At 44.3% G+C, this 13,612-nt stretch overlaps 1 protein-coding gene across 2 annotated transcripts in view; it reads left to right on the forward strand.

Moving 5' to 3' along the window:
• LOC125716644 (ephrin type-B receptor 1-B) overlaps positions 1–13,111 on the forward strand; it is a 123,350-nt gene extending 110,239 nt beyond the window's left edge. For both annotated transcript variants that reach the window (XM_048989199.1, XM_048989200.1), the window contains 5 exons: positions 3,918–4,067; positions 4,170–4,363; positions 5,001–5,156; positions 6,468–7,588; positions 12,858–13,111. In XM_048989199.1, the coding sequence (XP_048845156.1) occupies positions 3,918–4,067; positions 4,170–4,363; positions 5,001–5,156; positions 6,468–6,576 (609 nt within the window). In that variant the 3' untranslated portion in view covers positions 6,577–7,588; positions 12,858–13,111. The remainder of the gene's footprint in view (positions 1–3,917; positions 4,068–4,169; positions 4,364–5,000; positions 5,157–6,467; positions 7,589–12,857) is intronic.
• Positions 13,112–13,612: the final 501 nt, after the last annotated feature.

A 13,612-nucleotide genomic window follows, 5' to 3' on the forward strand; every position in this document is an offset into this window, starting at 1 on the left:
ACTGTCAGAATAGTTCAGAGCTCTCGCTAATTAGGGGCTGAAGATCATCCTGAGCTGGCTATAGCCATATGGTTGCCAGTTGGGTGACAATAACAAAACTGACCACCCACAGATATAGTGTGTAGGCCTGATAGAATAGCCGAACAAATGCTATCTTTTTTGTATGTTTCACAGCTGAAATTGTTTCATAGCCCAGCTGTGTGCCAAGTGCTTTCAGAGTCCAAATTACTAACAGTGCTGCCAGTTTTATACCAGTGGTCATAAGGCTCTATACATTTCACAGTTTTTTGGGTTATCCCTTTGCTTGCAGTTTTCTGGTGACAGGTTTGGGAATGTACGCCTGGTGACCACCCTGAGGGGTAACTGTGTCACCATCGCTCCAAGCTTCTGCTGCTGATGCTGAAAGCCTCAGCACTTCTCATGAGAGACGGGCTCCTAGACTGCAGCATCACAATTCCCACTTGAGTTTGGTATTCTGTGGCTGAAGCAGAGAAGCCCCTGATGAACTGGAGCCGACAGGCTAATCAGGCGTTAGATGCACTGAGTATCGATGGCCACTGCAGAGACAGCCAGGCTACAGGTGGGGGTTGAAAGGCTACTCAGAGGAGGCAGAAAAACACTGCAGTCAAATGTGAGCACTGGGTATAAAGACAGTGCAACCAAACATGAGCACTGGGTATAAAGACAGTGCAACCAAACATGAGCACTGGGTATAAAGACAGTGCAACCAAACATGAGCACTGGGTATAAAGACAGTGCAACCAAACATGAGCACTGGGTATAAAGACAGTGCAACCGAACATGAGCACTGGGTATAAAGACAGTGCAACCGAACATGAGCACTGGGTATAAAGACAGTGCAACCGAACATGAGCACTGGGTATAAAGACAGTGCAACCGAACATGAGCACTGGGTATAAAGACAGTGCAACCGAACATGAGCACTGGGTATAAAGACAGTGCAACCGAACATGAGCACTGGGTAGAAACACAGTGCAACCGAACATGAGCACTGGGTAGAAACACAACCAAACATGATCATTATCAGCCTCACTCTGACCCTTCCTAGTGTTTGGGTATTAAAGCGAAGGGGCCTGGTAGAATCCCCAGCATTCCTCATATTTGGGATGATGGATGAGGTTGCCAGAGAAGATGGCAGCTTCCATTACAGACCTCGCTGGTGCAACGGCATCTGAGATGGAAAGCAACATGGTGGCTCTGTGTCACGGCCGGCTCGCCTGCAGACTGCATTACCCTGATTACCCGCCATCTCCCTTCTGCTCCATCGTCAGTTTTCAACGTTCCCAGCCGCGTTCCCAACCAAGAGAGGATTGAATGAATATTAAAACGAAAGATTATGCTGAGCCAAAGGCGTGGCAAACATCTGTTTGGTCTCCGAACACCATTGTTTGTATTTCAGTCTGCCGTCCGCATGGCTGTCAGCTTTTACACAGCAGGGCGGGGACCTCATCTCCAGGGTAACAGGTTCAGATCCTGCCCCAGGATCTGTGCATATGCTTTTGGTGTTTATGTGGGTTTCCTGCAGGTGCTCCAAATTCTTCCCAAAAACAGGAGGTCTGCAGAACTCCTGCCTCTGAATTACCCTCTGATGAATTGGCATCCCATCCAGGGGGTCCTTCGCCTTTTGTCCTGTGTTTCCTAGGATAGGCTCCATGCACTCCATGACTGTATACTGGATTAGCTATGAAAAAAGGCTGCATATTGAAGGCCTGAAATTCTTTCAGATGGCAGTACCTGCATCCTCCCTGTTGACGTCACATTACATTGATTTAGCAGACGCTTTTTTCCAAAGCAACATGAGGAAGGTTTAGGGCCTGCAAGCATCCGGCAGTGATATGATTATTCTGCAAATATCACTTAGCTGAGGGATTCAAACCCATAGCCTCCCGGACACCTAGCCTACTAAGTTGTCCCTGCCATAGACCGAACCCACCCTACTATTTGTTTAGACCAACTTTAACCCATGAGATCCTACTACTGAAGCAAAAACTTAGCAGTGCTGTTAAGCGGGATCACCTGTCTGATTAATGCTGGCAGTCACGTATCAGGCTGGGGGGCCGGTGGATCCCCATCTGTGCTCTGCGCCATCCTCTGTGTGTGTTTACAGCAGATTGTCACAGTTCTTTCATGTTAAAAACAAAGGAAAGTGAAAGAGCTTCTTTTCCCTTTAAATTCCAGTGTTTACTAACAGAATAAAAGGATTTTTCACCTGATTCGGGGAGTCTGATCTGCTTACAGCAAGGAGGCTGCTGTTTTTTGCTTTCGTCTGGCATTTCATCGCGGTGGTATGTCGGTTGCTTCGCGGGAGCTTTGGGTCTTTGTTAAGCTCAGTCCTTTCTCTCACACTCCATCTTTTCTACATCTGTCTCGCTGCCTGCTGGATGCGACCCTGAAATTAAAATATTCATGCGAGGTGCGTGTGATGTCCTGTGATGTGTACACAGCTTCGGGTGGGATGAATTTTTCAATGGGTAATTTTCAGAGACCTCCTTACCGTTCCACATTTACGGTTTTCTAATATGACTCCCAGAGTTGTTAATGTGTTGGTTAGGGGCTTTGCATTTCACAGAATGAGCCTCTCCTTTCGAATCAGTTATCCTCACCGTAAGTCGCTGGAGGCTTGTCCCGCCCGACCACCCATAATCCTTTGCATGGCCCGGTCAGTGCTGACTCCTTGTTAGTGTCCCCCGTTGGGCTGCATCCATGTACGATGACATCAGCACTTACCTGTTTTTCTCTGTTGTAAGTTCTAATGGGAACACAGCCTGTAAACAGACAATGATGTATTTTTAAACCTCACCATCCCACCCCACCCCAGTCTGACAAGGTTCCAGACCTCTGTATACACCTTCCATCTCCCAGACCTCTGTATGCACCTTCCATCTCCCAGACCTCTGTATGCACCTTCCATCTCCCAGACCTCTGTATGCACCTTCCATCTCCCAGACCTCTGGGAATGTCACGGAAGCTGCTTTCTCCTGCATTTAGTTGTGTATCTGCCTACTATCTTCTCAGCTCCTCAGCAGCCGCATTATGAAGCTGCGGTTGGGCAGCGCCCCCTTCCCCCACAGCGTTAATTACAGCTGCACACGCTGTGCTCCCAGCAGTGCCGGTGGTGTGCTTTACTTTCCAGATGACTGGATCCATGGGCGATGAGCAGAGCTGCGTTCCACCTGCTGCTGGAGGGGCTAGGGTATCCCGGGGGGGGCACATGGGGGATGTTGGGGTTATATCTTGTGCGTCATGTGATGGAGGCGGAGTAGGGTTTCCCACATACCGTACAAGGACTGCAGGCCTGCCGGCATGGATCCCTTTGCAGCGCCAAACGGGAGACACCTTGAGTTAATCAGCATCTTTAAAGAGATGCCATTTCCTGGATCTGCCGTGCAGAGCAGTGTGGAGATGAGCAGGTGCGTCGGGAATGTTAAACCCAACTTCTGTCGGTCTCCATCAACATGAGGCGTCACGCCACCAAGCAGCTGCGCTGGTAACCTCGGGCGGCTGGGGCCGGAGCATGCTCTCCATTTGTCTTCAGGAGGTCTGTGGTGGGTGTGACGGAAATGGATGCCAATTATCTTAATTTACACAAATCCTCTTTGATTTGCTCTAATAATCCACTGTGTGTGTGGATTATTCAAATCCCATCGCTGAAGAATAAGCATCTCACTGTAGGACCATGGAGCAAGACTCTTAACCCCAAAATATGAGATGTGCCCATATTAACTTTGTTGTACTTGATAAAAGTGTTCAACTTCTGTCTCGGCTGATTGGCCTTGAGCCCAGTAAAAGTGATTCATGTCGAGCATGGAGATGGCCCATCCACCCTGTGGGCTAACGGAGATATCGGCCAGTGGGGGGAGCCCACACCCACCTTCTCTCTCTACACACGATGACAGGGAGGGAAGATCCCAGTGCGCTGGACAGCGCCCGAAGCCATCGCTTACAGGAAGTTCACGTCGGCCAGCGACGCTTGGAGCTACGGCATCGTCATGTGGGAGGTGATGTCGTACGGCGAGCGGCCCTACTGGGACATGAGCAACCAGGACGTGAGTTTCCGAGGGTCTTTCTGTAACACGGGGGTCTCAGAGGTACCACTTTTGAGTTCTTGCCATCTGCTGTGCTTTGGTCCTCCCCCCTGACCCCTCCAGGTGATCAACGCCATCGAGCAGGACTACCGGCTGCCCCCGCCCATGGACTGCCCTGCCTCCCTGCATCAGCTCATGCTCGACTGCTGGCAGAAGGAGCGCAGCGCCCGGCCGCGATTCACCGACATCGTCAACACACTGGACAAGCTGATCCGCAACCCGGGCAGCCTGAAGGGCCTGGCCACCATGCCGGCCGTGTGAGCAACTCGTCAGACACATGTGGCAGAAACACGTGAATCACAGATACATGGATACATAAGCGTGTAATTCCTGCTGACACGTCCAGACGTTTTCAAAAGTCTTCGCTGTTTGTCCGGGTAGTTAGTGTGTATTTGCTCATTAAAAAGCACAATTTGAAATTAGAATATATACACATGAAGAGTAATTGACAGCACAAATTTCTTCTGTTCTCCAAAATGTTCCTGACATCTTGCTGGATGGCTAGAGTTCCCATAACTCTCCTCAGAGGCACCTGAGCTGTTCCAGATATTTGCAAAATTTCATCACTAGCTCAGTTAATTAACTTTAGCAGTTAAGTAACTTGAGATATTGATTAGCCAAACATGGTATGCTAATGGAGGAGTCAAAAATACATTGAATGGTTGCTGTAAGTACTGGGGTACCTTCAGGAGAGCTTTTGAAATGACTTATGCTCGCGTTTGCATAATTCCTCGCTTAGCGTGTTCACCTCGATACACATGCTACAGAAAGGCAGCTACAGTCTGGTAGTAATGTTACTATGCCGTGGTCTATCCTCTCTGGGATGCTTTTGGTTACTTATGGAACAGTCGTACAAGCTGGCTGATACTCACCACATTTTTGCTGCCTCTTCAGGCCCTCGCAGCCCTTGCTGGATCGCTCCATGCCGGATTTTAGCTCCGTCACTTCAGTGGAGGATTGGCTGAGCGCCATCCAGATGAGTCAATACAGAGATAACCTCCTGGCCTGTGGCTTTAACTCCCTGCCACTGGTGGCAGAGATGACCTCCGAGTGAGTCTGCCGTCACCGCTCAGCTTCCTGTCTGGTCACTGGCACTTCCTGTTTGTGCCCTGTCTCCCTCACATTCCGGCCTCCGGGTGTCCGATCATCCTGCCCGTCATTATTTCCGTCTCATCCTCCCTCAGCTTCCTGTGTCGTGCTTCCTCCTTTTCCCTGTCACCGTAGCTTCTCCATAATCCAGCTTCCTGACCCGTCAGACCTGTTATTAAATTCATGGGGCCAGATGTTTCACCACTAACGTAACTCTCATTTTTAAAGACACAAAAAACACACATTCGGGGATGTTTTATTCATGTGACTGTAGGCTGTGTTGGTCTCAGTGAGCCAGCCCCATCGGCAGAGACGGTGGAAACTTGTCAGGGAGCCCGGCAGCTCGGGGGGGGCGGCTCAGCCTGCCACATCTCGCGCTTCTTTGGACGACTCCGTCACGGAGCCGCCATCCAGCACTTTCCCCCCGTCTGCTGTGTTCAGATGGAGAACTGGAGGGAGGGGTGGCTTCAAGGATGGACATGGAAGTGAGAGAGGTGGGATGAGAGAGAAGAGCAGTTGACAGGGACGGAGGGACGAGGCCTTCAGAAAGCTGGCAGTCACCTAGGTAACTCGCTGGAGAGATAGAGCTGCATGTGAGTGGCTTGGCTTCCTGGGAAACTTGAAATAAATTATACAGGGGATGGCAGGCGGATGAAACAATGGCGTGTTCTGCTGCAGAGCTGAAAGGCAGCGTGAGCGACGCAGTCTGTGAAATGCAGATGAGCTTGCCGCTGCTGGCTGCATTTGGCGGCAGGTGAAGCAGTGCTTTGATGAACCCACCCCCCGCTGGTGAGACTCCAGGCCCCGGGTCATAGCATCTGACGACGCGGTCTTACCTAAAACCCTCCCCCAGTTACGACAATGAGCGCGGTTATCGATTTGGGTTTACTTAGCGATCACGTGATTTTTAAAGCCCGTTTCAGAGAATGAAGGATCCATTTCTTGAGAGTTTGTTGGTGTTTTTTTTCCTGATGCAAAGTAATTGCAGGAAAACATCTCCAAATGTTTTTTTTTTTTTTGGCAATTACAGTATCAATGTTGAGTGGTATTAGCATGTGAATGTGGATGACAGGAAGCCATCTTGTGGGAAAGCATGCGTGTCTGTCCTGTCTTTATGCATCTTCTTGTTCCTGCTCTGCAATGAGATGTGCGCATCCCCAGGTGGCTGAAGATCTCCGGGGACGCGGCCTGAAAGCAATTTGGTAAATGTGATGAGGCTCGAGGCTTCAGCTGGCTTCCGAAAAACATTCTGTGTCTTTATGCCTCTTGCAGGGACCTCTTGAGGGTGGGAGTGACTCTGGTGGGCCACCAGAAGAAGATCCTCCACAGCATCCAGGCCTTGAGGGTGCCGGCAAGCCCATCCCCGACTGCTACGGCATGACTAGAGGGGGCGCTGTGCCCTGGGGGGGGCACCCGCAGGAGTCCCCTGGATACCCCCCACGTCAGACAGTACAGCAGGGTGGAGACTATTGTCCTCATCTGAACATCCCCATATCCATAACTTCCACAGCCGGGGCCTCGGCCCAGAGCCGTATCAATGGGCCAGAACCAAGCTCACTAAGTAAAGAGAATAATAAGAGACGCTACAGACAGAAAGTCCACATTCCACTGATGTAAAGAAGCATCGCTGATACCAAGTCTGTGGAGTAACCCTGTTTTTTGGGTCTGTTCCTCTTTCGGATGGACTGTTCTTCTTTTTCCCCTCATTTTTGGGACACTGTGTTTAAAAAGAGAAAACCTGCTTTAGATGTTCTTACGTTTCTCTTCGACATCCAGCGTGATGCTGAGTTCTAGTTTCTTCCCAGTGAACCAATAGCTGAAGCTGAGGAACTTATAGAAATATATCCAAAAATATGTGTGTATGGCTGTATATATATTGATATCCATATATATGTCCATACATACATAAATATAGAAAGATAACTAAAGTAAGTCTTCATATTGAAGGTGATTCTGTAATAATTATATGTGTGTGTGTGTGTGTGTGTGTGTGTGTGTGTGTGTGTGTGAGGGAGTGCGTTCCCAGCTTGGATTTTTTGCGTTCTTTGTGTTATGTATGGATTAAGACTCCTGTATTATAGCCTTCCGCCGTGCTGTGTCACTGGGCGGCACCAGTATGTTCTGCTCTATTCTTACTACAAAGAATACTACAATTGAGAACGAACATTACCTTGGACTATGCTGTACAAAATTATTGTGTATAAGAATACTACAAAAGGGGAAAATGAGAGTTCAGGCTTCTTCGACTCCACGTTGTCGCGATCATGCTGAGGCTTGCTGGTTATTACTGGCTGAGGATTGTGAAAAAGACATTATTTCACTTTTGCACATCTCTCGCTTCCTGCTGGAAGGGGCTCGCCTCAGAAGATCTCGGCGCCTCGCCTGCAGCTCCGGTATGTATCTGCCGCTCTCTCTAACGCCATCACTGTGACGCAGGCGGAGCGAACCTCCTTATTCACTGGCTCTGTGGGGCTGCCTGCTTTCTGCTTGCTTCTGCCTGCCCTCGGCTTATCGGCGGTTGGTTTGATGTCGTCTTGACAGTAGAAGCGATGCAGTTGAAGCTCCTAGTTGATATGTGCCTCTTGATGTTTTAGTGTGTCACGCACAAGCCTTCTCCACTCAAACCGAATTCACTAGCTACAATATCCCTGTAGCCAGAAGCATCATATTATTGCTCTTATCTATTTAACAGCTTTTGACCTTTCACTGCAAGATAGGCGTATTTTCAATCTTTATCTGTCCTGTAGTATATGTTGCTGTAGTTAGAAATGGTTTATTTCCAGATGTCATCTTCTAGTTAAATATACCATTATAACCCTTAAATGAGGAACTGAAGCATTCAAATCAATTGGCTGTATTGTATTTAGTGACGGATTAGTCACTGTTCAGTCCTCGGTTAAGTGTTTCATATGTGCAATGTTTTCGCAACACATTTTTTTTTAAATAGTTACAATGCAATACATGCAAACAGATGCACTGACGTCACAGCAAAGATAATTTCAAATGAAAAGGGAAAAAATGGAAGCGAAATATGGTGATTTGGGAATGAGGTCACATGAACGAGGTCCCATTTACCAGTAGATAGTGAAGGAACACAAAATAAATTTCCATGATTTATAAAGGGATGGAATATTGCAGCTTATGTGTCAGTGAGTCATAATAGAATTAACTGTCTGTGAAGCTGTTTTAATTAACTCTGATGACCTCCCATTCAGCACGCCTGTGTGTTGCCTAACAGGAAGTCCTAGGAAGTGTTGATTAGTAACCCATCTTGGGCAAATGTGAGTTTACGCTCCTGGCGTTCTCCATTAGTAATGCATCTTTGTTTTTATTTAATTTTGACTGGGTAGGATACTTTTTCTCAGATGCACCATGAGCATAAATGATGCATGTGTTGATTACAGGGCAGGGTGTGAGCCCAGTGTTCTTGATCACCCCCTACTGGGCAAATTCCGCACAAGCAAAGCAGTCCATCACTGCCCGTGAAGTCAGTTTAACACTTTCGCCGTGTGGATAAATAATGGCAAATCCCTTCACATTGATTTCGGAAATAAATGCGCAACGCAGACAAGAACTTTTTATGGGCAGGGTAGCTAGATAAAAATGACCTTCCCTGATGTAGTTTGGCAAAAGCAATTTAATAATAGGCTGTTACCACACTGTTCTCCTATGGTGGTACTGCTATGCAGTCCATTGCAAGTATATCTGCAAGGAGATCTGACGCAGTTATAAACGTAACATTTTAAATAAACGTATGGAAACCACGAGAGAAACTCTGGCAGACAGATGATTTCAGGACCTCCATATATTCTGATGCTTAACAGTCTGAAAATGACGGATATCTCCACAAAGATGTATGTGGATAGGTCCAGTGGATTGGAAAGAAAGTAGAGGATAACATTTCCATATAGGTGACATATTTGATTAGGACTTAATAATAAATAATATCATAAGGAATTTAGAGAAATGAAATGGCAAACATTTCAAACAACATTACTTCCAGATTTGAAACTGCTTTAATTTAATTCAGGAAGAGATATATTTTACTGAAAGTGCCAAATCAATAGAAGAAATGGTTTATAATTTATTATGGCCACTATACCCAAAGGGTGTTTTTCTGTGTAAATTAACTGTCATAAAAGAATGTCGTTTATCATATACACTGCTTGTTTATATGATGGGAAACAGTTCCCTTTGAGCAATACAGTAAAGGTTGCTTGTCAGGAGGGCCAATTATTTTTAATAACGTTTGATTTCAATTTAAGCGCAGTTCCACTCCAAAGCAAAATTTGTAAGGTTCCCGTATTTGATAGCGTGTTTTTGAATAGTGTCTTTTAAAACATCAGTCTTAAATCAAAGCACAACGTTTTGTCTGTAAAATAGCCTCCTAGCTAACAGGGAACATTTGCAGAACTTTAACATTATTTAACGTTCTTCTCAAAGTTGAGAGAGAAGGTTCTTAGTGTGATCGGTGCCATATTTCCACATTTTACATTCTAGCAAAGGTTCTGTCAATATTAGCACAAGAACATCATTACCTTAACATCCTTTTAACATAATAAAACTGTTATTTTATAAAACTGCTATGTGTGAATACTGCAAGTATGCCACCCAGCCTGCTCTACCATGCGCTGCATTTGTGTTTATATGATCAGCCTTAGGTGTAGTAGTGGGAGAACATTCTGGAAATATCAAAATCCGAATCAGAATTCACTTTATTGGCCAGGTACAGGAATCAGGAAAACTGGACACTTTGGACGTTTCCATATGTTAATCATATTCAGTAAATGTACCTGAATGAAAAGTTGTTAGCTGGACTGACATCTAAAATTCTCAAAGACCCTGCAAGTTTATTGCTTCACATAGGAGCATCTTTCCTAGAAAAATGTGTGGAAAGCAGAAGCTCAGCTTTGGTACAATATGTGCTGTTATAATAAAGTGCTCAGTCTTAGGGCAGTTTAGCCCCTGAAGGCCGCCAGCGAAATAAAGATCAAAAACCGCAATATCACAAAAATATATACACATTATAAGTTGCATTTTGATTAGGCTTCACAATGTTCCTATAAAACGCTCCAAATCCAGAAAAGTTTGGAAGGAAAACAGCTGTAAGATTATCGGGTTTGTGTATAGCACCCGAATTATGAGCACTGCTCTGAGATGCCAAAGGTGTAACTGAATGTGATAGCCGGCTGACTTGGGGCAGTTCCTGCTAAACGCTTATGTTTAAGCACTATTAATTAGCACAACAAAAACTTGCAAATTTTATTGTATTAATAAATTCCTAACAGGATACATCCACCTTAAGATCACAGTGCATGTAGCTAATTTATTCAATTTATTTCAGACCTCAATAGAAAGAAGAAAGAATACAAGCGCTATAATTATAAATAAAAAGAATAGGAGTGAATAAATTGTGAAATTTACTGGGGAGCGGAATGCTAGATATGAAGCAAAAATGGTGCCTCTGGTTTGTTAACAATGTGGGTAGACAGAAAAAATATTATGCATATTTATTTTTATAATAAATTTTCTGGGGCCTTGGCGGCTCCCGGTGTTGCCTCACACCTCCTGGGGGCTGCAGTCTCTCCCGTTATGTGGAGTTTGCTCCTGGTGCTCTGGTTTCCTCTAAAGACCCACAAGTAGGTGAACTGGAGTCTCTAGATTATTACCACCCCAGGGGTCTAGTTACTGTAAGTCGGGTTAGGAATAGTCTTCCACGGCTTTATCTTTTAAAAAGCAATTAGCAATTGCCAGTTCCGACGGGGGACATCGAGATTTCCCGCCCTTTACTTGACCCTCCAAGGACCAGAGGTCCCAAGCACATGTAGAAATGCACCAGCTTCTCTTAAGTCTGGTCCTCACAGTTTAGCATATTGCTTGTTTCATGTCCCTCTGGGCATTTAATTACTTAGCAGTGTCACTTCAGTTTTTGTTTGATTGGCTTGCTTAGGCTTACATTATTGAACATGTTTATTAAAATCACATTAAACCTTTCACAAACATAACAGTTACTAGGTGTTTGTGTTAACTTTAGGGTTGACCTCTTAGTTTTATCAGTCTTCATCACAATTTTTAATCAGTATTTACTCAGTTGTTGCCCTGAAATCATTGATTATTCAAAATAAAATGCTAAATGTGGTATGTTTTATTACATTTAATAGATTTTTTGGCCTAAATAAACCAACTGTTGTGTGGCACATACTGTATATACCGGCCTAGGAAGACAGTACACAATTATGTCCTACTTTCAATTATCATGTGTCATTTCAAGCCAAATTTTAATTAAGAGAAAGCAAACTTTGTGTAGGAAGCTTACCAAACAAAAGTAGATTAGCCTAAAAGCATTAGAAAATGCATGAAAATCTGATTTATCCAGCTGAAATAGTTCTAACCTTTTTAAATAGTGCAGTGTACAATATGACAAGCATGTGGACTTATATTAGAAGTCTCGTGAAAATTCAATAATCTGGTGTTTTTCTATTTTTTGACTTCTGATGTTAAATTAGTCTTATTGCTCTTGGCAGAACTGTCACACGATTCAGACTAGTAACCCTGAACAGCTGACGTTTACCCTTGTGTTTGTGATTGCAAAATTTGTTCATATTATTTGGTCATTTATCGATTATGGTAACTTGAAACTAATAACTGATTATATAATAAATAATTTCCATTTTCCTTTACGCGAACTGTGATTGCTTTGTTAGTTGTTTGCATAATTAAATAAATACTTAGGTTAGTGTCTTGGCTGTAAATAGCTAAAATTAAATATTTATTGCCGTTTTATCACTGTTATAGTATTTGCTAACACAAATGAGGTTGTGACTTAAAACGGCGCATTTTGTTTAACTTGTGATTTTAATCACTTTTTTGTTGCTGGTAGTCGGCTGTGAATTAGCAGCATCTTTTGAAATGGGTGCTTAGTTAATCAAATAGCTTGATGATGTTATTGCAGTTCTATGTGGGAGGCTCCGAAAACATCTGGCTCCGATGCAAATGAAACCGTTTAAACGAGCGTGTAGCCTAGAGTGTTTAAGTTCATAGGCAAATATGTTAGGAATCGCTGGCATAAAAAATTGGTTCAGCCTGTGTAAGGCAATGCAACTCAAAGATCCCTTTTAAAGTCAGCATCAGCTTTGTCCATGTTAGTAAAATGTTTTATAATGCCACTTGATTCTAGTAAATTCTCAACTGTTTCCCAGTCACTATCAGGAGAATATGAATGAAACGAAGCGAGACAGACATCACCTTTGGTTAACCTGTTTAAGATGCCACACTCCACAGCAATGCTGGATGACTGTACATGTGCAATCAAGCTATGTCATTAGGGAGAAAATGGACCTTGTTTAACAATTCAATTGTCTCACTGCTTTTTGTATGTCCTTAATCCATCAAGGAGTCTCTGGGAGCTCTCAGATGTAATGTCTGAATTTTACAGTGAATTGTTTTGATCTTGTATAATATAGGAACCCTGGTATTTCCTGCTCATATCTATATACAGGGATGTATCACTACAATAAATAGTTTGTTTACGCTCAACAGGTTTTGAAAATGTTCAATTTATCTGTCACTGTACATGTAAATTGCATGGTTATTCCAGCACCGCATGACTTGCCTGTCCAGAGGTTTTCAGGTAATGCTCCTCAATTGTGTTGTCTGTTGCAGTGTGTCATGGGAGATCCAGTAGCAGAACCTGAGATGGCAAATGGGATTTAAGATGACTGAAGACCAGGATGCCGGAGGCTTCTAGAACGATGAGCAAACTTGCTGTACTGTAAATATGGAATGTCAGGACTGGATGGTATTTCCATTGTGACGTCGTATAATGAAAGTTTATTGTGATGATTCTGTTTGTAACTGTAATTTCAAAGGAATATTGTACGAAAAACCATGCACTCAATAAATTTGAATCCACTTGATCAATTGTGGTCTAAAACTTTATGTCTCCTGCGAGATGGGCAGCGTGTGTTGAGTCATCGCCCACGAATGGAATGACTACATTATTCTGTGATCATTAAACAGTACAAACGCTCACAAGGGGACAGACTATTTCACATGAGCAAAAGGTTTCCTGTTTCTAATGTGAGGTGAGAGAGCACTATTTTCATCTGGTATTGCTAGAACAAAACTGTGGGAACTATCTGGCATGGAAAACGATAGATTTAATCTGCATTTATTTACTTAGCAGATGCTTTTGTCTAAAGCGATATAAGTGTGGGGCAGCATCAGACCGTGTCCCTAGAGCAGTTGTGGTTAAGGGCTTTGCTCAAGCGTTTAACAGTGATATGATTATGCATCTTGCCATGGGATTGGAACCAGCAACATTCTGGATATGAGTCTTAAGGCGGTAGAATGGTACCTGTGACTTCACACCCAGGAGAGGGTGACTTGGATTCTGATGGTGAATTTTGATTCTTGTT

This window comes from Brienomyrus brachyistius, chromosome 21, assembly GCF_023856365.1.
Source record: "Brienomyrus brachyistius isolate T26 chromosome 21, BBRACH_0.4, whole genome shotgun sequence".
In the NCBI taxonomy this organism is placed as follows: Eukaryota; Metazoa; Chordata; class Actinopteri; order Osteoglossiformes; family Mormyridae; genus Brienomyrus; species Brienomyrus brachyistius.